General features: G+C 41.8%; 1 protein-coding gene across 8 annotated transcripts in view; it reads right to left on the bottom strand.

The window, feature by feature from the left end:
• PPEF1 (protein phosphatase with EF-hand domain 1) overlaps positions 1–23948 on the bottom strand; it is a 140186-nt gene that overhangs the window by 34631 nt on the left and 81607 nt on the right. For all 8 annotated transcript variants that reach the window (XM_021080644.1, XM_021080646.1, XM_021080645.1 and 5 more), the window contains 3 exons: positions 17548–17662; positions 15291–15337; positions 1813–1979 (listed from right to left, as the gene is read on the bottom strand). In XM_021080644.1, the coding sequence (XP_020936303.1) occupies positions 1813–1979; positions 15291–15337; positions 17548–17662 (329 nt within the window). The remainder of the gene's footprint in view (positions 1–1812; positions 1980–15290; positions 15338–17547; positions 17663–23948) is intronic.

The raw sequence follows: 23948 nt of genomic DNA, 5'->3' as shown, positions 1-23948 counted from the left end.
CTCCAACCATCTACTTCCTTCCATCCCCGCCTCCACCGCCCTAGTCTAAATGAGAATCCCTCCCCTGTCTCTTAACTACGTTCTAACTGACCTCCCATATCCATTCTTGCGTCTTTCCAAATTATTCTTCCAGCTGCGGTTTAAAAACACACATTTTATAATATTCTTCGATGGTTTTCTCTCGTCCTCAGAAGAAAGTCGAAGTCTCTCTACACCATCAGTCATCCCTTACATCTCCAGCCCTATCAGGTACCATCCTGTCCTTGCATCTATGCTCCTGCCATCGTGAACGTCTTCCAAGTCTAAAAAGTCTTTTCTCAAATTCTGTGCAAGCTGTCTCCTCACCGTGGAGCACTGTTTCCCATTCCCCCTGCTACGGGCCTCTCTTGATCGCCCAATTCATCCTTCAGGGCTGACGCCACACTTCTGTGGGAGAACCATCCATTATCCAACTTTAGGAACTCATCACCCTTGGAAAACCGGCTCACCTCGTGTCTTCCCTGCTAGATGTAAACTTTAGGAGGGCAGGGGCCGTGTCGCTTTCATTAACTATCCTAGGCACTAGATAAATATAATCGACTGGCTAAATAAATGGAAAGATAAAGGACATGCCCGAATCAACGTACTGAGCTATAGTACATATAATGGGCCTCTAAAAACAGCCTTGGGAGTTTCTTCTTCATGGTCTTAGCATCTACTTCCACATCTGAGGATTAGAAATGAAGCTGTGTACTCAGGCCAGGTGCCCAAACGGCCTTACAAAACTAATCAGTTGCCCCAAACCCCAAGACCAATGCATGAAACATGCCAGGCCTTCTACTTCCCTAGAGCGAACTAGATTCTCTTATTCATAAACAAGAAGTGAAAGAAAAAGACAAGGAGAAGGAGAGGAAGAGGAAGGGACAGGGGAAAAAGAGGAGGAGGAAGAGGAGGAAAGAAAAGAAAGGAGAACACTTGCCACTTACTGTGACTTTCAGCAAAAACTGGTAAATCATTTAACCAACCTTGATTCCTCAAACCTCCAGTGAGTCAGATAGTTGAAACGCTACGTTACAGCTGTTCTCAAATGTGTTTATGAATAACTATGCCAGAAGCAATCACCGTGTCATTAAAAATATACACATCAGTGAAAAACACAGTACTAGCTTCTGAGACAACGTCCGAAGCCAGCCAAAAGAGGAGCAAGAGAGCGATTCCCCCAAACCTAAACCTGTTCACAGAACCTCGCACACCTCCAAACCTGGCCTAACACGTCCACCCAGCACATGATTTGGCCTGCAGAGGGTGGGCATGGGAGGAAGAACGCAAGAGAAGGCAGAAGGCAGAACCGGAAGAAAAGGGAGGGAGGAGGAGTTCCCGTCGTGGCGCAGTGGTTAACGAATCCGACTAGGAACCACAAGGTTGCAGGTTCGAACCCTGGCCTCACTCTGTGGGTTAAGGATCCGGCGCTGCTGTGAGCTGTGCTGTAGGTCGCAGACGCAGCTTGGATCCCGAGTTGCTGTGGCTGTGGTGTAGGCCGGCAGCTGTAGCTCCAATTGGACGCCTAGCCTGGGAACCTCCATATGCTGCAGTGCGGCCCTAAAAAGCAAAAAGAAAAAAAAAGAAAGAAGAGGTAGGAAGAGGACTTTGGAGCAATTTAGAGTCACACACTAGAAGACTGGCGCAACTAAACAGGGGTAAGAAGTCAAGTCTTCCTGGAGATTTTCCTCTTCTCACTTCTCTACACTCTCCTCTCACTGTCCGTTAGGAACTAAGCCTGGCAGCATTTTCCAGAATGGGGAATGAAAGTGGGAATCTATAGGCCTAGGTTACCTCATATTCATCATAAAATCTTCATGGTTGCCTCTGTTCAAGTGCAGGTCATTGGGGTAGACCAGAAAACTCACAAACAGGATCATCAGGATCTCCATGGAATTTTTGCCCCGATCTACAAAATCGCCATTGAACACATACGGGTTGCTCACTGAAGGGAGGCCGTTCTGCGGAAGGAAGAGGGGAAAACACAAGCAGTGAACAGAAGGTGCTTTTAAAAGCGGGCTTTATACTGAACGTCCCTGTGGCCAAGGAGGAAGGAGGCTGAGGCCGCTCTTCCACTGGGAAAAACCTGCTCGCTCACTCGAGCTAGTGAGCCAGCTTCACTCTTTCGGGGCAGGCATCTCCTATAAGGGACCTTGGAAGTGAAGAATTAGCTTGGGACAGGAAGATTCTACTCACCACCACCTACTATGAGTTTTCTCTGGAAGAACCTGTTATCTGTCCTGTCAAAAATGGCTACTCTCATCTCTTCCTTGGGTAGAAGAGTGAAACTTCTACCCAAGGAGGAACACTGGACTAAGGGCAAGTTGTTCATTCCAAGGGATCCTATGTTTAGCTGCTCCGGGATGGGACTCCTTTAATTTGCAAAGAGGGAATGAGCAGCCTATCTCCACACACATAGAGACTTGCTCTCACATTCTTGATGCAAGAGTAGAAAGTGTTATACCTCCAACTAGGGAGAGGCTTAACCTAGTTTAAGCAAAAAATGAAAAATGAAAATAACCTAATACTTAAGGGGATCCGGTAACTAGAAAAAGGTGGACCAACCAGATCTATTAAAGTCCCATCCCCTAATGAGACAGGACTGCAGGAGGAGACAGGGAAAACTTTATTTAGAAAAAAAAATAAAAGTACCATGAAATAAAGCACAAAAAGTTAATAACTCCTGACATTGAAAATGTGCCATTCAGAAGTTCCTGTAGTGGCTCAGTGGAAACGAATCCGACTGGGAACCATGAGGTTGTGGGTTCGATCCCTGGCCTCGCTCAGTGGGTTAAGGATCCGGTGTTGCTGTGAGCTGTGGTGTAGGTTGCAGACGCAGCTCGAGTCTGGCGTTGCTGTGGCTGTGGTGTCGGCCGACAGCTACAGCTCCGATTAGACCTCTAGCCTGGGAACCTCCACGTGCCGCAAGTGTGGCCCTAAAAAGACAAAAAAAAAAAAAAAAAAAAGACAAAAAAGAAAGAAAGAAAGAAAATACGCCGTTAAAATTTAAAATATCAACAGACTGGAGCTAACTAAAAGAAGGAATAGTTGAAAAATACATTTCTGACCTAAAAGAACAAGCAAATGAAAAATCTCTCAGCGCAAAAGGCACAATGATGGAAATCATGAAGAATGAGTAAGAGACTAGAGCTCAGAGCCAAGAGACCTAATATGCCAATAATAAGCATTCCACGATCAGGAAAAAGGAACAGATGGAGAAGAGGCAATCATTACACAAATAAGAGCGGGAATTTTCCATGGTTAAAAAGACTTTAGGCTTTCCCGCTGTGGCACAATGGGATTGACAGTGTCTCTGCAGGGACACAGGTTTGATACCCGGCCCAGCACAGTAGGTTAAGGACCTGGCACTGCTGCAGCTGTGGCATAGGTGGCAATTCCAATTCAGATTCAATCCCTGGCCTGGGAACTCCATATGCCATGGGGAGGCCAAAAAAGAAAAAGAGGCTCAGCCTGAAGTTTGAAAGAGCTCATGATGCCTATGCTCACGAACATGTATTGATTGCTTATGTACTAGACGCAGTTTTAGGTGCTAGAGACACAGAAGTAAACAGCATTCTCATTTAACAGATGAGGAAACTAAATTCAAGGAGCTTGCATTTAGAGAATACAGCACCCACATGTCCCAGAGAGGAAAATGCTCAAGGAAATACTCTAACCAAATAATAGTGGTAACGATTAAAAAAAAAAAAAAAAAAAGTCCTTACTCCAGGGAAAGACTAAGAGGAAAGGATACAGATGTGAACAATAAATCTTGTAGCATGTAATTAAATATAAATCAATACCAATAATGTGGAAGTTGTACTTAAGTATAAGCAAGAATTCCAGAGGTAGAAAAGATATACTGTAAAGGAAACCTAGTAATGGTCAAGAACCATTAGCTTATGCTATGGCATGAGCAATAGCTAAGGATTTGCAGGGGATGTGAAGGCAGAAAAGTAAAATTCTCTAAAAATTTTAAAATTATCTACAAACCTGAATGGGGGATGTACCTGTGAAGTGTGAAAAGAAATACATTTATCTTACTGGAGGAGAGAGTGGATAATGGTGGAAGAATAAAGTTATACCTATCTGAGAACTATACACACATAATTATTTATTAGAAATGTCAGAGATGGAAAAATAACAACTAGAGAATGGAAAAGGATGTAAAAATCCAAAGAAAACAATTTTGAAAAACTTCACCAAGATAGCAAAAAGAAAGGGGGAAGGATGAAACAAACTGAAATAAATAGCAAACAAAGTAGAATAGGACATTTTTCAAAAATATCTGTTGTTATACTAAATATGAGTGGGCTAAATTCTGCTATTAAAATACCAAGACCATCAGACTACATTAAAACATAAAACTCAGGTATGTATAGTTTATGAGAAATATACATGAAAAAAATAAAGGGAGGTTGAAAACAAGGTAAACGCAACAAAGAAAAAGCAAAAACGCAAATATTAGTATTAGACAAAGTGGAATTTAATACTGAAAGTGCTAGGCAGAGAGTTCCTTGATGGCCTAATGGTTAAGGGTTAGGCATTGTCACTGCTGTGGTGGAGGCTCATTCCTTGGCCCTAGGGACTTCTGCATGCCATGGGCACAGCTTAAAGAAAAAAAGAGTACTAAACACAAATCAACATTACATCATAATAACAAGTACTTTATAAAGAAGATACAATTCATGAACTAGTATTCAATAAACAAAAGAACAAGTTTTTGTTTCATATATTAAGCTACTATAATTGCAAAAGGAAATGTTTTAAAAATACAAACACAGTAAATTATTTGGATCGAATTACTGATTGAAAATAAGGTCCACAAATTATTTGACACTTGCTTTAAAAGATAAAGGCCAGGAGTTCCCACTGTGGTTCAGCAGGTTAAGAATCTGTGAGGATGGGAGTTGGATCTCTGGCCTCACTCAGTGGGTTATGGGTCCAGTGTTCCTGCAAGCTGTGGCATAGGTCGCAAATGTGGCTCAGATCTGGTGTTGCTGTGGCTGTGGCATAGGCCTGCAGCTACAGCTCCAATTCGACCCCTAGCCTGGGAACATCCATATGCTGCAGGTGTGGCCATAAAAAGGAAAAAAAAAAAAGGTGAAGCCGAATTTACCTCCCCTTGAATGTGGGCTCGTCTTAGTGATTTGTTTCTAAGGAATGAATGAGGAAAAAAAAAAAAAAAAAAAAAAAAAGCTGACGCAATGGAGTACAACTTTGGAGATGAAGTCATTAAAAGACACTGTAGCTTCCTATCTGCTTTTTCTCTTGGATCACTCACTGTGGGGAAAGCTAGCTGCTATGTCATGAGAATACTCGGATACCCTGTGGAGAGGCCCATGTGGCTACTCTGCCAACAGCCAGCAAGGAACTGAAATGCCAACAGCCAGACATGTAAGTCGGCAATCTTAGAAATGGGGGAGTTCCCGTCGTGGCGCAGTGGTTGGCGAATCCGACTAGGAACCATGAGGTTGCGGGTTCGGTCCCTGCCCTTGCTCAGTGGGTTGACGATCCGGCGTTGCCGTGAGCTGTGGTGTAGGTTGCAGACGCAGTTCGGATCCTGTGTTGCTGTGGCTCTGGCGTAGGCCGGTGGCTACAGCTCCGAATAGACCCCTAGCCTGGGAACCTCCACATGCCACGGAAGCGGCCCAAAGAAATAGCAAAAAAAAAAAAAAAAGAAATGGGTCTGCCAGTCTCAGACAACCTAACAGATGACAGCAGCTCTGAACAATAGCTTAACTGTCAGCTCATGAGAGACCTTAAGCCAGAATCACCCAGCTAAGCTGCACTCACATTTCTGATCCATAGAAGCTGTGAGATACTAAATGTTTGCAGTTTTAAACCATTACGTATTGGGGGAATTTGTTACGCAGCTATATATAATACACATATTTAGAAAGATACAGGTGGAAAAATTGAATATACAGTTTATCCTTGAACAATGAGGATTTGAACTGCAAGGGCCCACTTAAACACAGATGTTTTTCAATAGTAAGTACTACAGAGTTACATGATCTGTGGTTGGTTGAATCTGCAGACACAGAGGAACTGTGGATAAGGAGGGCCGACTCTAGGTTATAAGTGGATTAACTCTGACATTGTTCAAGGGTCAACTGAGTAACTAATGAACTTAAGACATAGATAGATATATGAAGAACTCTGCAACCTATCAATACAGAATTTAATTAATTTTTCATTTCTCCATAAAGGCTTCATGAGAATCAATCATATACTCGATTTCAAAAAAATCCTTAAGAAATTAAAAATAAGAAACATTTCATAGGACCCATTCTCATATCATAATCCAATAAAATTTGAGGTAAATAAAAATACGATTCAAAAAAGTTTAGCTTCTTTGAATTAAGACCCTTGGAAATTAAAAACTGTAGTGTTAACCACTGGATCAAAGAGGAAATTAATAACCATTACAATAGAAGGCTCAGTTAAAATTAAAATTAGAAAAGATATACAGCCTTAAATGCCTTCATTATTAAAGAAGATGCTCGTGGAAGACTGTATTCATCTTAAGACATTAGAAAAAGAACAATAAAATCAATCAAATAAAGATTATTTAATGAAATTAATGACACGAAAGATACATAATCCAAAGGGTGATTCTTTGAAAGAACCAATAAAATTGATAAAAACTGATAAAACTCATCATGAGCCTGACTGAAGGTAAGTGAAAAAAGAGAATAAAAAACAAAGATTAAAGACTAGAAAAAAAACAAAGATTAAAGACTAGAAAAAAGACAAAGACATAGAGAAATAAATTTTAAAATTATGTAGAGAGACAATACAATATCGGTACTTGTGGAAATGTACTTTGACAATTTAGAGAAATGGAGGATTTTCTTGAGAATTAGAAGCTACCGAAACATTCAAAAGAAGTAGAACACTTAAAAAGTGCATTGGCTGCATGTAGCTTTATACCAGAGCTCTATCTCAATTTCCAATAGCAAATGGTTTGAATGTTATTTAAACCAACAATTCCCATCCTTGGCAGCACATTAGAATCACTTGGGGAGCTTTTTTGTTTGTTTGTTTTTGGTCACTGATACTTTTAGTTGAAGTATTGTTGATTTCCAATATTGTATTAATTTCTGCTGTACAGCAAGGCGATTCAGTTACACATACATTACATAACTATATATATACAAACACATATACATACAGCCTTTTTAAAAATATTCTTTTCCATTATGGCTTATCATCGGACATTGATTATAGTCCCTTATGCTATACAGTCGCATCTTGTTGTTTATGGGGAACTTTTTAAAGTCCCTAGGTGTCCATCAGAATCTCTAGGATTAGGACTCAGATATCAGTAGTTATTTTCCCATTTCTTCAGGTGATTACAATGCACAGCCAAGTTTGAGAACAAAGGATTTACGTTTCAAACCATAGAAAAAGATGTAAATCTCTCCCATTTATTTCATAAGATCGGTTTGAGAAAAGCAACAGTCACAATTTGAGAAGAGACGTAAACATGTTTTCCACTGGGATGACCAATTTTCTGGCAGAATTTCTCATCTCCAGTTAAACCAAACTTTGTAGGCATTTCACCTTTCTATGGGCAATAAACAGTGAATTTCTTTAGTCAAACCTAATTTTAAGCCCCAAATAGTAATGGTCTGCTAAGCCATCCACCTCAAACGGCACTGCTGACACCCAATAAGTTTTAACCTTTTCAAAAAAATCATGTATCTTCAAAAGATTAAAATTTGTGATAATGAAGCTCTTTCAATAGAAAATGTCACCGTCTCTGAAAGTGATTCTAAAAGGAGTCCTAAATATATACTGAATTCCTGTAAGTGCTGAGCCTCTCAAGGCAACTGCTTCAAAGAAGGTAAGACTTTTTGGATGTATAAGATCTGCCCTATTCTTCTAGGACTAGTCATATTACTTTATATGGTCTGAGTTCAAACACATTTTAGTCTTAGAATAATAGGAGAACCGGACAACAGATAAGAAGAGCTAAGTCTCCTGGCACATGGGTCCCTAGGATATTTAGGCTGCTGGCTATTGCGATTTCTCTGGATTTCCTTTAAAGAAGCAAAACTGCTGCTGAGTGAACCCAACCGTCACTCAGTTCCAGTAAACCAAATTCTCTGGCTTATTCTGCAACTCATAGACAACAAACCATCTATGACACAGCTGACAAACATAGAAAACCCAGGGTAACTACAACTCTGACCAGCATTAGATGACCTACTTGGGGGAGAAGAGTAGATCACAATTAATTAACCTGAACAGAGACACAGAGACCTATTCCCACTAAAGTATTTTACATAAGATATCTAGAAGTTGCTGTAATTTTTTTTTTTTTTTGGACATTTTCCCAAGGCACATCAAACAATAACCTCTGGACCTCAATTCTACATTGTTTTAATTTTGATTTCTTTTGCAAACTCTATTTTTTTTTTTTTTTTTTTTTGTCTTTTTGCCTTTTCTTGGGCCGCTCCCGTGGCATATGGAGGTTCCCAGGCTAGGGGTTGAATCGGAGCTGTAGCCACCGGCCTACGCCAGAGCCACAGCAACGCGGGATCCGAGCCGCGTCTGCAACCTACACCACAGCTCACGGCAACGCCGGATCGTCAAGCCACTGATCGAGGCCAGGGATTGAACCCGCAACCTCATGGTTCCTAGTCGGATTCGTTAACCACTATGCCACGACGGGAACTCCCGCAAACTCTATTTTAGAGGTCTGTTCTGATTTAACATACTGCCTTATTCACAAAAGGTAAAGCATTAACTACTGTGGCAGTGGGAAGCATATTGATGACAGAAAAAAACGAAATATTACATGACCTTCACGGCTGGAAATTTGGGGGTACAAAGGGTGGGGTGGAAGACGTTGAGAAGAGAGAGAGAGAGGAAAACAAGGCCGAGTGGCTTCCATGGACAGCATCGCTAATGACACCCGCAGAGTTGAGAGTTAATTAGCGTCTCTCTGTCCGTTGCATCTCTTTTGCAAGTGCAGGAGGTCTCCACGCACAGTGTCAATTTAACAAACTAACTCACCAATACGTGGTCTAAAATTTCAAGCTTCCTATTCAATGAGGAAAAATGTCTTGTATTTTTAGCAAGGCTAAGGCTCTGAACGAAGTATTCCAAATTGGTCACTCTAATTAAGCAAGAGTGACTGATTAAAATTAACCTTTTCAGAAAATAAAGTCTAAAAATATGACCTAAACTAACATCATGTAAATTGCTTTACTCGATGATATTTGAAACCACATAAAGTTGAGATGCCCTTTTGGCAAAGGCGTGTCATGGGTAATCGCGTCACTCCGGAAAGGAAAGAATTCCTTTCAAATCCAGATAGGATTGTGAGCTGAAAATGCTTAGCTTGGTCTTCTTAAGATGCTAAATGATACAATTTTTAAGGACAACCAAATATTAAAGAGACCAAAGACGCCAAAATGATCAAAAGCAAATATTGGTATGGATCCCATCATTTTTTGCAGCACACCACCAAAAGTGTGTGAGAATAAAATCTTTTCTGATCTTCCAAAACTTTCCCTCATGCTTTAAGCACTTAGTAAATTAGTAAAACTCTGAATGGAGTGTCTTAAATGTCACCTCCTCCAGGAAGTCTTCCGTGACTTAGGTGCCTGCAATGTGCTTCCTTGGAATCTCGCTTACCCCGATTACAACATGTCCCACCCTGAACTGTCTTGTCTTTTATTTAGTTGACCTACCTACTAAACTGTGATGTCTTTGGGGCCAAAACTACATCTCAGTCATACTGCATCACCGACCCTTAGCAGAGTACGCAATCATAACAGGTATTTAATAAATATATGTGAAATGAATGAATGTTATATTCATCTTTGTACCTTGCCACAGTTTTTACATAGTGCCTTGAACACTGTAAGGACTAGATAAAAGTTTATTGAATGAATAAATTAGTGGACAGATGTACTTCTGCATATGATCAGTTGTAACAACAGAAGTCTTGAATCAAAGCAGCCACTTGGATGAAGAGGGTACTATGGCAAGGCATCTCAGCGATGCTACATTATAACTCTCCCTCTCAGGCTGTGCCCTTTGGGTGGCCTTGGGCCAGCCCCAGCCCTGCAGCCTACTTACTCTACACCACAAAAAAGTAGTAACGAGGAAGAAATTATCTAGCAAATCACCAGGTGAAAGATGAGTTACAATTTGCCTTAATTTGATGGCCAAAGTTTTCCTAGGTTCTCTTTGGGGTTGAGGGAGAGGACTCAGAGTATAGCATAACCTTTGGTCATTTACAGCTCGAAAAATCTCCAACAGGATAGAGTTTGCCAATCTAGTCCTCAAAATTGAGGTTCAAATAGAACTTGAATAATTTAAATAAATTAATAAATAAAATAGGGATAAGCTGGTACTTCTGATAAATGAAATAATAAATCATCAGTTAAAGAAGGATGCGTTCAAGCATGGTCACTAGCTGCTTCTCAAGATGATGGCAAACCCATGACTCACACCACGGTGGCTCGAGCCCATGTGCTCCCCTGAATGAAACAGAGAAGAGCAGCACCCTCGGGGCATTATGTGTAATCAGGATTTAACACACTGTGAATATACTGAGTATCGCAGGGAGAATCAGCCACCATCACAGAAATGCTACCATTTCCTGAAACAATCAAGGTTTGCTGTGGTCACAGGGAGCTCTTGCCGTCAGCCCTGGGCCGGCCAGCTTTGTATCTGATGCCACAAGAGAAACCCGCCGCTGGCCGCCTCTTCCATTATTTAGGATGGTTTTCCTGTCCTCTTCATCCCCTCACTCTTCTCTTGACTAATCCTTCTTTCTTTTTTTTTTTTTTTTCTTTTCATGCTCTCGCATCCTTTTGCACCTAAGACCCAACAACGATGTTCACTCACACTGCGGCAGTGCCGAAATGAATTTTCCAGATCAGTGAAGCTCACTCCTTGAAAAGCTAAAATGTGTTTTTAAATTACTTTAACCATTTTGGGTAGGAGTTCTAAAGAGGTACCACTTGTCCTTTTTACATCTTAACGGAGCGTACACCACCCAACTTCAAACCTTCTTGACCACGCGGGCTCATCAACCCCAGGCACAGCTGAGACGGGCACCGCTCCGTTTCTCCCTCACTGTTAGGGTGAGAGCCCTCCTCTTACTGCCAGAAAGAGCTTTACTTTTCATTGCTCTCATTCCATCTCACTTTTGCCTTTTCTCTCCCATTCCCTAAGCTGCGTGGGCAACCAGACAGGCAAACTTTTCAGAACAATGCATCAGCTAAGCTTTGCCTGCGATATGCTCAGGGGTCACTAAGCAAGGGCCCAGGCCCTGTCCTGTGAGTAAAATTCAGTGGATTTCTGACAATGATTTCAAGAGCTGAGAGACTCTTCTTACTTCATTCTAGGCTTGGCACAGCAGGAGTGACAAGTGAAGAAAAGTCTGTCCTCTGGAGAGGTGGATATCACTGTCATTTGTATTCACATAGAAACACTGTTTCCAAAACATTTTGTGTTCATGGTTTTAGGCTCCACTCTACTTGTGCTAACGTCAGTCTTCATTTAAACTTCGAATAAAAAATGAGACAGGAGTTCTCTTGCGGCTCAGCAAGTTAAGGATGCGGCATTGTCGCTGCAGTGGCTCGGATCACTGCTGTGGTGCAGGTTCATTTCCTGGCTCAGGAACGTCCACATGCTGTGAGTGCGGCCAAAAAAAAAAAAAAAGAGAGAGAGAGAGAGACAGAAAAAGGAAAAATGCTGTCGCATTAGATAGGGATCCTCACACAGCAGAGCTTCTGGAGACATCTCTGCGTCCTGCCCTTTCCTTCCCCAGCCTCGAACTCAGGCCACTCATCGCCCACAAGCTAAGTGCCCCACCCTCCACCAGGTCCTTGTCCCTTCCCACACACCACTAACTACAACACTTGCCCAGCTTCTTAAAGTGGAAGCCTGCTGTCACCAACGGCTCTTCCATCCGTTTCCTTTTTTAAACCAGGCAATTTCAAGATTCTGGCACATCCATATCCATATCCAAGGTACATTTTACCTGCTTCTCATGCAAGCCTGTTAAAATCCTAACTCGTGGCGCTTGCGGACTTTTACTTCCCAAACATCCCTCTCACCTCCGCTACCGAATCCGTCCCAAATAACAGAGCTGACTCTTTCATCACTGGGCTCTCAATCCCTACTTCCCGAACACCGGCATTGGTTAGCTCTCAAAATATTTCTTGCTTTCATGTGAGTGCTATAATTTCACCTTTAGTCCTTTTTATAGTCCTTCTTACCACCCACCTCCTCCTGTTCAATCTTTACATCAGCACCTTCCGGTTTTATATATTCCATACAGTTTGCCAATGGAATTAGAGAAGCCTTCTCTCTGTGCATCTGGCTACTCCAGAGTCCTCTCCCGGATCACACCTTAATATCTTCAAGCCCCTCCTGAGAAATTTCCCTTCCTAACCGTCACTTTTTCCATTGAATTTGCTCAACTATTTTCCCTTTTGCATATTCCCCAAACATCTAGAGAAATAATGGCCAGATTTCCTGTTGCGGTTATTCCCCTCAGACCTCCACCGGCAGCTCCTTCCCCGGACTGTAATTGCCGAAAGCAGCAGGGCTAAACTTCTGCACATGCATACGGTGTTAAGTAGAGGTAAACAAATGCCGTCCCTCAACCCGTGTAAATGAACTCCCTTCCGCCCTTAACTCACTCAGAAAGACGTCCCTCTGGAAATGCAGGCCTCCCTCCCCGACTCCTGCGGCCCTCTGGACGGAAAGGACCCTTTCCTCCACGGCATGGGGACTTCGATGCCTGGAGCTGGGAGGAGGGGTCCATCTGCTCCTCAGAGCCACCAAGAGACCAACACTTTGCCAGTCTCAGGTCAGAGCCTCTCCTCCTTCAGAGTCTACGAACTCTGGCTAAATTTCCTTCCCGCTCCACCTCGCTCAGCCCGATGGCCAGCTCACTGAACACGCTTGCTTTCCTCATGCGTGGCCTGCTCGTCTCCAGTACTCTCTTTCACTCACTTCAGCCACCCACATTCTGGACTCCGCCTTGGACTCACTCATCCCCGAGGACTTACGCCCCCTGCAACTTCCCACCCATTCTGCTGCCTGGGCCTTCACCCCTGTCGGCCTGCTCCCTGACCTCAGAGAGCATGGCCAGCCTTCGTTCCTCCCATTTCTCCCAGCTGGTTGTCATCCTGGCCTCTCTTCCTTCCCTGCCCAGACTGGATTGCGCGGCTGCTCTCCAAAACTGCTCTATTCCCCAGCACCCTCAGTCGCCAAGCAGCGAACCTCTGGCTGGACTTCCTGACACCAGCGCACGACCTGGCCGCCTCCTCTCTCCTCTGATCCCACTCTCTGGCTATGAGGCCCTAGACCCCACTTAGGTTATGCAGTCTCAACTGAATCTCTCCCTTCATCCACTCCTGGGCTCCCTGCTCCATTCCCTTCCAATGAATAAAATGAAAACCTTGCATTTCTATTATAATTTAGTACATTAAAAATTGCTTTTGGATATTTATGTTACTTTATTCATAAGGCAACCTCCTATGCGGGGAAGCTAAAGAATACTGCAGCCAAAGACCCAAATAGGTATCTCTCCAAAGAAGACGTACAGATGGCCACCAGCCAAGTGAAAAGATGCTCAACATCTCTAATTTTTATAGAAATGCAAATCAAAACTACCTCACACTGGTCAAAATGGCCATGGTCAAAGTCTAAAGTAATAAACGTGGGAGAGGGTGTGGAGAAAGGGAACTCTCCTGCTCTGTTGGTGGGAACATACGTTGGTACAGCCTCTGTGGAGAACAGTATGGAGGTTCCTTAAAAACTTATAAACAGAGCTACCATATGAGCTAGCAATCCCACACCTGGGCATCTATCCAGAAAAGACAAAAACTCTAATTCAAAAAGACACATGCACCCCAATGTTCACAGCAGCACTATTTACAATAGCCAAGATATGGAAGCAACCTAAGTGTCCATCAACAGATGAATGAATAAAGAAGATGTGGTACATATATACAATGGAATACTACTCAGCCATAAAAAAGAATGAAATAATACCATTTGCAGCAACGTGGATGGACCTAGAGATTATCATCTAAGTGAAATAAGTCAGAGAAACATAAATATTATATGATATCACTTATATGTGGAATCTAAAAAAAATACAAATGAATTTATTTGCAAAACAGAAACATAGTACAGACAGAAATCAAAGTCATGGTTACCAAAGAGGAAAGGAGGGAAGGATAAGTTAGGAGTATGGGATCAATAGATACACACTGCTATATATAAAAGAGATAAACAACAAGGATTTGCTGTATAGCACAGGCTCAGGTATATATATCTGAATCACTTTCCTATACACCCAAAACTAACACAATATTGTAAATCAACAATGCTTCAAAAAAATTTTTTGAAAAGAATATCGCAGTCCCCCCCCCAAAAAAAATGAAGGGTCATGGATGTTATGAGGCTTCCTCAAGCGCCCACATTCCCCAAAGAGTTAAAACTGATTCCCCATCATAATAATCAGACTATATTTTCTTTCAGGCCCTCTGAAACACCTCTGCTGTGTCCAGTTATTCAACATGTTAATTGCGAGATGACATATTCATCAAAAAGAGAGATAAAGGAGTACCCCTGTCAAGGCAGAGGTCACCTCAGAATCCATTTTTGTAGAAGTGGATTGTCCCAGAAGCATGCATCGTCCCAGAAGCAAACATTCAGGTTACAACTGCTGGCTCAGAGAGAAATGAATCCAATCAAAAGATGCCATACTGCTCTGTGCCCTCTGTACAAGCTCCCACGAATGAAACCAAACAAGCCAAGAATCGGAGCCCTGGAAGAACAACTCAGCCAGGCAAGGATGAATCAGGGTGGAGAAGAGAGTGGTTCGTGACTTACTCTGGGGGACTCCTTTCCTGCATGACAAGTGCCCACTGAAGGAGAGAGCTGTGGCATGCTTACTTCGGAACAAAATAACAGTAAAATAAAACGGACTGCTCCCTTCCCCATCTGGTGCCATCTAAACATTTACCACATAATAAAGAACATAAATACAATCAGGTACAAATCCTAATGGATGTACAGATAACAATAATATTAAATAAAGACAAATTAGATTTTTTAAAAATTTTTGCATAATGTGTGAAAAACAAATCTTTGACTTTCTTGGATAAAAATTGTCCTATTACATCTATATTTATACATATTCCTAACAAAACTAATATTGTTTTCTGCCCTAGGATTGTCTTCCCCCAACAAAAATGCAAATATTTAGTAAAATAATTTACCTTATAGAAGATCAAAAAAAGGTCATCCAGTTTCCCATGCAAATCACCTGGAAATGAAATGAAAAAAATCGCTATTCAATAGAAAAAAAGAAAATGCCCTGTCACAGAATCTAAAAAGTGAACTACTGCTGATAGACTCCAAGTGCTCTCAGGGTATTAGATTTTTACCCTATGCTGATATTAATTCAACAGACGGCTTGTTTCCACAGCTCTCTATGGAAACTCTGTCCCCTTTCCTCGAGGGAACAGCATCCAGTGTTGTGATTACCTATTCACGCCTGCCATTTACACTTAGCTCTCTCTGTGCCAAGCACAAGACTAAGGGTTTACATGAATTATCTGGTTCAATCTTTATAACCACTCTCTAAGATGGGTATTAACTCCATCACGCTCATTGTATGACTGAGGCTCAAAGAAATTAATAACTTATGCAAAGTTGCCCAGCTACCAAGAAGCAGAGCTGGAATTCAAACTCAACTTTATCTCACTTCAAAACTAAAGATTTTTTTTTTTTTTTTTTTGGTCTCTTTGTCTTTTTAGGGCCACACCCACGGCATATGGAGATTCCCAGGCTAGGGGTCCAATCGGAGCTGTAGCCACCAGCCTAGGCCACAGTCACAGCAACTCGGGATCGGAGCCGCGTCTGCGACCTACACCAGCTCACGGCGACGCCAGATCCTTCCACGTACTGCATCCTCACAGACACTATGTCGGGTTCTTAACCCACTGAGCTGCAACGGGAACTCCAAGAGGGCTCCTAAATAAATGCAATGTCCAATCAATCCATTCCCTAGCTTTTGTCTCATGCTGGAAAATGAACCATCAGTCAGAGTGGTGCCTGATGGGAGTTGGGATAGCAGAAATGGGGTTCGCTCTAACCTGGGATGCAGAGGATCTGATTTCTCATTCTCACTCTGCCACTAACTAGCTAAGTGAGCTGGGATGGGAGAGGGGGGCAAGTTACTACACGGAAATGCATGGAAGGCCATACACTTTTCTCTCTGGGCCTCAACTTCATCCATAAGACCAGGGGATAGACTAGATGGTCTCGGTAAGAACCATTCAGTTTTTACACTGCAGGACTCCAGGACGTACAAGCCTTCTAACTAATTCATGTCTTCTTCAAGATCCTTTTAGGCAAAGAGAAGTCTCCGATGGCAACTGGAAGTATCCTGGAAACATATGGGAGCAGATCTCACTCTCTGTTTGGCCTATGATATTACACTCTGAGAACAAATCTAGCCTTGGCTCCATAGGCTTCATGGGTTGGCATGGCTTTCTAAGCCTCATGACCCCAAATTCTTTATCTCCATGAAAAAGATCCTTGAATAAAAGATCCCTGCTGCTGAGATGCATCATGTGTTAGGCAGAGATGTGGTGGCCTGATTAGGCTGGAAGTGAACCATTAAGGACTCTTCAAAGGCCTGAGTCAGGGCAGGTCATGGAGTATGTACTGCTCTGTCAAGCCCCTGTCACCACTATCAGAGGCTGGAAATGGAAATGGTTTAAGTAGATTGTCAAATCCACTTTGACCTGCCAGAGTCAAAGAAACATGGGCTAAAAAACTGATTTGGAAAATAACAATCACTGTTTTGTAACCCAAAGGCTTAATTAGAAGTTGAGGGAATTGCTGTTCCTTCCACGCACTCCATTCTCAGACAGTTGCAAGCATGCTGAGCACCAACTGTGTTGAATTTCAATGTGTACTGCTTCTTGAAGCAATATCCTGCCAGGCTGGCCTATATGATAACAAAATCTCAGTTCGTGTTATTTAGAAGAACAAGGAACAGATTTCTGGGACATTCCCACTCTTCTAAAAGCTGCAGAGACCAGTTGGGAGAATCTAAAACAGCAGCAGAGGGCAAAGAGGAGTTTAATCTCCACCCTGCCTTGGGCTTTTCTCTTCCAGCATAAATGGCGTGCAGAGGCCCCCCTAGAAAAAGCAACACGGAACAAAGATAATGAGAGCTAGACAGAGGGCAAAGAACGCTTATTCCACCCATGGATGGTTTCTCTATTATGATGCTGCCTGCCTTTATAAAAAGCTATGAGTCCTTTAATTTCTCACATAATTAATTCCTGCCAGCTGGTGTGCAAAACAAAGACAAGATGGGGAACAGTATTATCATGATAGATAACTCTATATTCACACTTCTCCCTTAACACAGCCCCATTTACACAGTCTTCACGTTAGGCCAATGATGTAGAACCAAGAGGCACCTCAATATGAATGTGGCACCTCCGCTCCGAAACTTACCACAGATGGTTATCTCTTTGGAGGGAGAAGTTTTTGTGTGAGTGAAATTCGGCATCTGCTGCAGGACCTTCTTGGTTTCAAAGAGGACCTCTAAGACGTAATAAGCATGAAGTATCTGTGAGGGCAGAGCAGAGGAAAGAGATCAAATGAACCAGGACGAGAGGCATGAGTGCACAGAAAGCAAAAAGGTGGAACATACGAGCACATTTCAGGTAGGTATTGTTCATGACAATTTCTACATTTTTCTTAACTAGATGATTCTAGCCCAGTATCTGGCACAGAAGCCTTCACGAGAGATGGGTAAACCGAATGAATGAATGAAGCATTCCTAGGACGTTTATTCTCTCATGTTCTTAACTGACGTCACCCATTCACAGAACATTCCTGAGTATTCTTGGTCCTTAGAGCCCAAGAGAGGTGACAGGAAAAAAAAGACACCCTCCTGCCCTGAGGAAAGATGCAGGCAAAAAAATAAAAGGGAAAGGAGAGAAAAGGAGAAAGAAAAAGAGAAGCAGAGAAACTGTTCAAGAGGGGCTACTTTGCATTTGTTTGCGACCTTCTGCCACCTGGGCTGGGAATGAGGTGGTGGCACTGGGTTAAGAGATCTCACAAGGCAGCCAGACCGGCTCCCAAGGGACTCCTGAGCCAAGGGCTCCAGGTGGCTCAATATTTGATGCACAGACGTGAATTCACAGGGCAGCAAGCACACCTATGTACGAGTGTAAGTATAAAACATCCTGCAAACCCAAATAAACCACTCAGATCACCTCCTATTATGACTACTCAGCCCTTGCTCTCCTCCAGTTACAGTGTTGATGACAGCAGTTTGTTCTGTTTGTTTGTTTGTTTTGTCTTTTTGCCTTTTCTAGGGCCACTTCCCATGGCATATGGAGGTTTCCAGGCTAGGGGTCCAATCGGAGCTGCAGCCGCCAGCCTACACCACAGCCACAGCAACACAGGATCCGAGCCGCATCTGCAACCTACACCACAGCTCACGGCAATGCCGGATCCTTAACCCACTGAGAGAGGCCAAGGATTGAACCCTCAACCTCATGGTTCCTAGTCGGATTCGTTAACCACTGTGCTACGATGGGAACTCCAGATGACAGCATTGTTTTGAACACATTTACTGCGTTTCCTCCCACCCCCGCCTCGGACTTTTTTGTTTGTTTTTTAAATCCAGTGTATCATTCTTTTTTTAATTATAAAACATTCCAACTATGTAATCCAAAAAGTGATGCAGCGGATACGAATTTAGCAGATGCTAATACCACTTTATGGTCAGGAATGTTGGCACCTGTACTGTCCCATGCAATAGCCACTGACCACATGAGGCTACTGGCCACTCGAGATGGGGCTAGTCGAAATTGAGATGCAGTATAAGCCCAAAATACGCACTGATTTCAAAGACTTAGTATTTCAAAAAAAAGGATGAAGTTGCTGTTGTGGCTCAGCAGTAATGAACCTGAATAGTATCCATGAAGACGCAGGTTTGATCCTTGGCCCTGCTCAGTGGGTTATGGATCCAGCATTGCTGTGAGCTGTAGTGTAGGTCACAGACGCAGCTCTGACCCTGCATTGCTGTGGCTGCAGCCACAGCTCCAATTCGACCCCTAGCCTGGGAACTTCTATATGCTGTGGCTGTGGCTCTAAAAAAAAAAGATCAAAAAAAAAAAAAAAAGGGAAAATGTCTCATTAAAAACTTATGATTATGTATTAAGATAATTTTATACATTAGAGTAACATTAATAAAATTAATTTCACCTATTTCTTTTTGTTTTTATAATATTGACTACTAGAAGATTTTAAATTAGGTGGCTCACATTGTATCTATTGGACATGGTGGTTTAGACTATTGGAGGCTGACAGAGGGGTCGTATCTACATATTATTCAGATAATATTTGAGGTATGGGGTTCAGGACAGATGGAACCCTTTGGAACAATCTTATCTCGTGGTATCCTTAAATTTCCATTTTCCTAGCTATGAGAATAATGATATTATTTTCTATCTCAGACCCCAAAAACATATAATTTAAGTTTGGAGAATTTTCAAGATTAATTTTTTTTAATTGGCGCCGACAGGATTTGAAGCAATGTGAGAATTAGGAGGAAAGAAAAGGGCCCCTGAATGTTGATTAGTGGAGAGCAGCCCATATTTCCTGTCTATCCAAACCTAATGGATTGCTAAGGATTTTCCTCACGAAAGCATTCTAAATCCATTCAATTTGCAACCTGAGTCAAATCTTGAATGTGAACTTTCCTTTAGCCATATTCCTCCCGCCCCCGACCCAGCCGCCCCAAAGGACCTTTAGCCACATCTTAAAGGAACTGGCAACACATTTTTATAGAATGATTTATTTCAATTGGCATATTTAATTTACTGATGCCAACACTGGCTTCAGGGTTACCTTAACTTGGCCACTGTAGACTTTCTGGACCATTTGTAGCACTAATGAGAATAACTGCTGTCTGAAAAGGCAGGTTTGTTGTTTTTTTTTTTAAGTTAACAAATATTCATTGAGGCTATATTGCAACAACAGAAAATTCCTAATATGAAAGTAGTTTTTTTCTGGGTCCTTTTTCAATTGGCTAAAATCACTTTGGTAATATTAGTCCATAAATAGCCAGTCTACTTTTCTTTCAATAGCATTGTAATTGTGCTTACCAGTGCAATATTATACACTCAAAAGAGTTAACTCAAATGTTGATGTCTATGTGTATAAACATATTCAGATTAAATGGCAACTTAAATAAAAATATTCAAAATCTTGTAAAGGCAGTGAGGGAGGAAAATGCTACTTTTAAAGGATATCTCTTTTTTAAAAAAATTAACTAGTTTCTGAAAGGGTGGGGGAAAAAACTGTAACTGCAATGTATACATCTAAGGATAACCTGACCCCCTTGCTGTACAGTGGGAAAATAAAAAAAAATTAACTAGTTTTTTAAACGGGAAAAAATATTCTCATTTTTTCAGTTGAAATAAAAATTTAGGAGTTCCCGTCGTGGCGCAGTGGTTAACGAATCCGACTAGGAACCATGAGGTTGCGGGTTCGGTCCCTGCCCTTGCTCAGTGGGTTAACGATCCGGCGTTGCCGTGAGCTGTGGTGTAGGTTGCAGACGCGGCTCGGATCCCGCGTTGCTGTGGCTCTGGCGTAGGCCAGTGGCTACAGCTCCGATTCAACCCCTGGCCTGGGAACCTCCATATGCCTCGGGAGCGGCCCAAGAAATAGCAACAACAACAACAACAACAACAAAAGACAAAAGACAAAAAAAAAAAAAAATTTAACCAGCAAAAAGGAGTATGACAGTGAAAAACAATCTGCCTTCTTCCCCAGACCTCGGTCCCCTTTACCCCCAAGAAAGAGCCACTGCTAAGCGTGTCTCGAGTATCTGTGCAGAAAAATATTCTATGCATTTGCAAGCATATAAAAATCAATATAATCACATATGACTATGTAAAGATATACATAAATATATAATCCCTTAAATAAAATGTGGTATATTCATAGAAAGGAATATTATTCAGCCAAAAGTAGGAATGAGGTACGCACACATGCTACAGCATGAATGAATCCTGAAACATGATGCCAAGCAGAAGCCAGACGCAAAAGGCTACATATTACATGATTCCATTTACATAAAATGTCCAGATTAGCAATGAATCTGACTAGCATCCTTGAGGACGCAGGTTCGATCCCTGGCCTCGCTCAGTGGATTAAGGATCCGGTGTTGCCATGACCTGTAGTATATGTCACAGACGCGGCTTGGATCTGGTGTTGCTGTGGCTGTGGCGTAGGCCAGTGGCTACAGCTTGAATTCAACCCCTAGCCTGGGAACTGCCATATGCCTTGGGTGCAGCCCTTAAAAAAAAAAAAAAAGACAACAACAACAACAAATGTCCAGATGAGGCAAATCTGTTGAGACGGAAAGTAAACTAGCAGTCACCAGGGGCCAGGGAGAAGAGGGAACTTGGAGTGACTGCTTAATGGGTACAAGGGTCTGTTTGAGGCTGATAAACACATTCTGGAATTAGGGGTGATGGGTGCACCACATTGCGAATGTACTAAAAAAACAATCATATACTTCAAATATATTAGTTAAAACAATATATTTTATTTTATCTCAACTTAAAGAAATCAAAATACAGAGGGAGGAATAAATTAGGAGTTTGGGATTAACATATACGCACTACTATATATTAAACAGATAATCAACAAAGACCTACTGTAGAGCACACGAACTATACTCAATACTCTGTAACAACCTATATGGGAAAACAATCCAAAAAGGAATGGATATATGTATATGTATAACTGAGTTACTTTGCTGTACACCTAAAACTAACACAACCACTGTAAATCAACTATATTCTAAAATAGAAATTAAATTTAAACATTAAAATAAAAGCATAATGCTTATTAATTTTTTAACAAATGGGAGCATACTGTACACTATGTTGAACCTTTCATTCTTCCCCTAACAACATAAATTTTGTCATTTGTATAAAATCAAAATTGGCTTATTTCTCTTTTCCATTATGGCTCCTTGGATTTTTGTCACATCTTTTACCTCCCTGAGCATATTAAGCATTTTCGGGGGGGTAGCCAAACCCATGGCATATGGAAGTTCCCAGGCCAGGGACTGAATCCAAGCCACAGCTGCAACTTACACCACAGCTGCAGCTGTGCTGGATCCTTAACCCACTGTGCCATAGCAGCAATTCCTAAGCATTTTTATTTTATTTTATTTTTTGTCTTTTTAGGGCCACACCCACAGCATATGGCGGTTCCCAGGCTAGGGGTCGAATCAGAGCTGTAGCTGCTGGCCTGCACCACAATCACAACCACACTGGATCTGAGCTGTGTCTGCAACCTATACCACAGCTCATGGCAATGCTGGATCCTTAACCCACTGAGCGAGGCCAGGGGTCAAACCTGCGTCCTCATGGATACTAGTCAGATTCATTTCTGCTGAGCCACAACAGGAACTCCAGCATATGTATTTTAAACTCTGAGTCTGATAATGCCACTATCTAAATACTCTATAGATTTGTTTCTACTGTTTGTTATTTACCTCTGGTTTTTTTCATGAAATGTGTATCCTTCTGTGCCTGGTTAACATTTATATTAAGTTCTTGACACTGTATATGAAAACTTGAATAATCTGAAGACTTATTTTCTTCCAGAGAGGATGTAAATTTTCTTTTGGCAAATGGCTAGGAGCATGAGCTATCTAGAATGATCTCAATTCAATTTCAGGAATTAGATGACTTAAAATTGCACTTCCGTTCCAACAGAGACAGTACTTCTCATTCACTCTTGTGCCTACGGTATACCCTTAAGGTCCTAACCTAAGAACGAGGCTTTCAGGGTGATGTGAAAGAAAATAATGGAGCAGGTCTCTCCCAGTCCCATCTCTTGACAGAAACACTGAAAAATCAATCCAAAGCAAACAAAAAAAACCTGTCAGATCCAACTCTATCAGAACTCTGGAAAACAGTCAACATTTGTAGCAACCAAGCAAATGCCAAATCAAGAAAAAAGCAACTTAAAAAACAGCTCAGTACAAGCACAAAGTTAGGGCTAAGATGAATTTGTAAACAGCAAGGCTAAGCAGTGAAGAAGCACATGGCCCATCTGCAAAGACTAGATTTTTCCTTTCTTCCCTTCTCTTCTCTTCTTTCTTTCCCTCTCCCTTTTTCTTCCCCTTTCTCTCTTTCTGTTGTTTGCTTTTTTGTTTTTTTTTGGCTGCACCCACAGCATACAGAAGTTTCCAGGCCAGGGATCAAACCCACACACAGCAGTGACAATGCTGGATCCTTAACCCACTGAGCCACCAAGGAACTCCAAACCCCCTCTCTCTTTCTTTCTCTCTTTCCCCCTTTCCCTTTCTTTGCTCTTTCCTCCTTCCTTCCTATCTCCTTCTCCCCTTCCCTCTCTCCCTTCCTTTCTTCCTGAATGGCTTTTGGCATTCAAGGAAATCTCTTTCAAAACACTGGCTAAACCCAGACTAAAAGAAAAGTCTTCAGAGACCTCACACATAACTACACCTAAGAGACATCTATAGAACATTCGACCCAACAACAGTAGATTACATATTTTTAACAAGTGCACATGGAGCATTTTCTAGGAGAGACCAGAAGTTAGGGCATAAAACAAAACTCAATACATTTTTAAAAGACTAAAATTATACAAAGTATCTTCTCTGACCACAATGGAATGAAACTGGAAAACAATAACAGATGGAAAACTGGAAAATTCACAAATATGTGGAAGTTAAACAACATACTCTTAAACCATCGACAGGTCAAAGACGAAATCACATGGGAAATTAGAAAATACTTAAAGATGAACAAAAATGAAAACACAACATATCAAAATTTATGGGATACAGTGAAAAC

This window comes from Sus scrofa, chromosome X, assembly GCF_000003025.6.
Source record: "Sus scrofa isolate TJ Tabasco breed Duroc chromosome X, Sscrofa11.1, whole genome shotgun sequence".
Lineage (NCBI taxonomy): Eukaryota > Metazoa > Chordata > Mammalia > Artiodactyla > Suidae > Sus > Sus scrofa.
The sequence above is the reverse complement of the archived record's forward strand: the minus strand, read 5'-3'. Positions and strand labels throughout refer to the sequence as shown.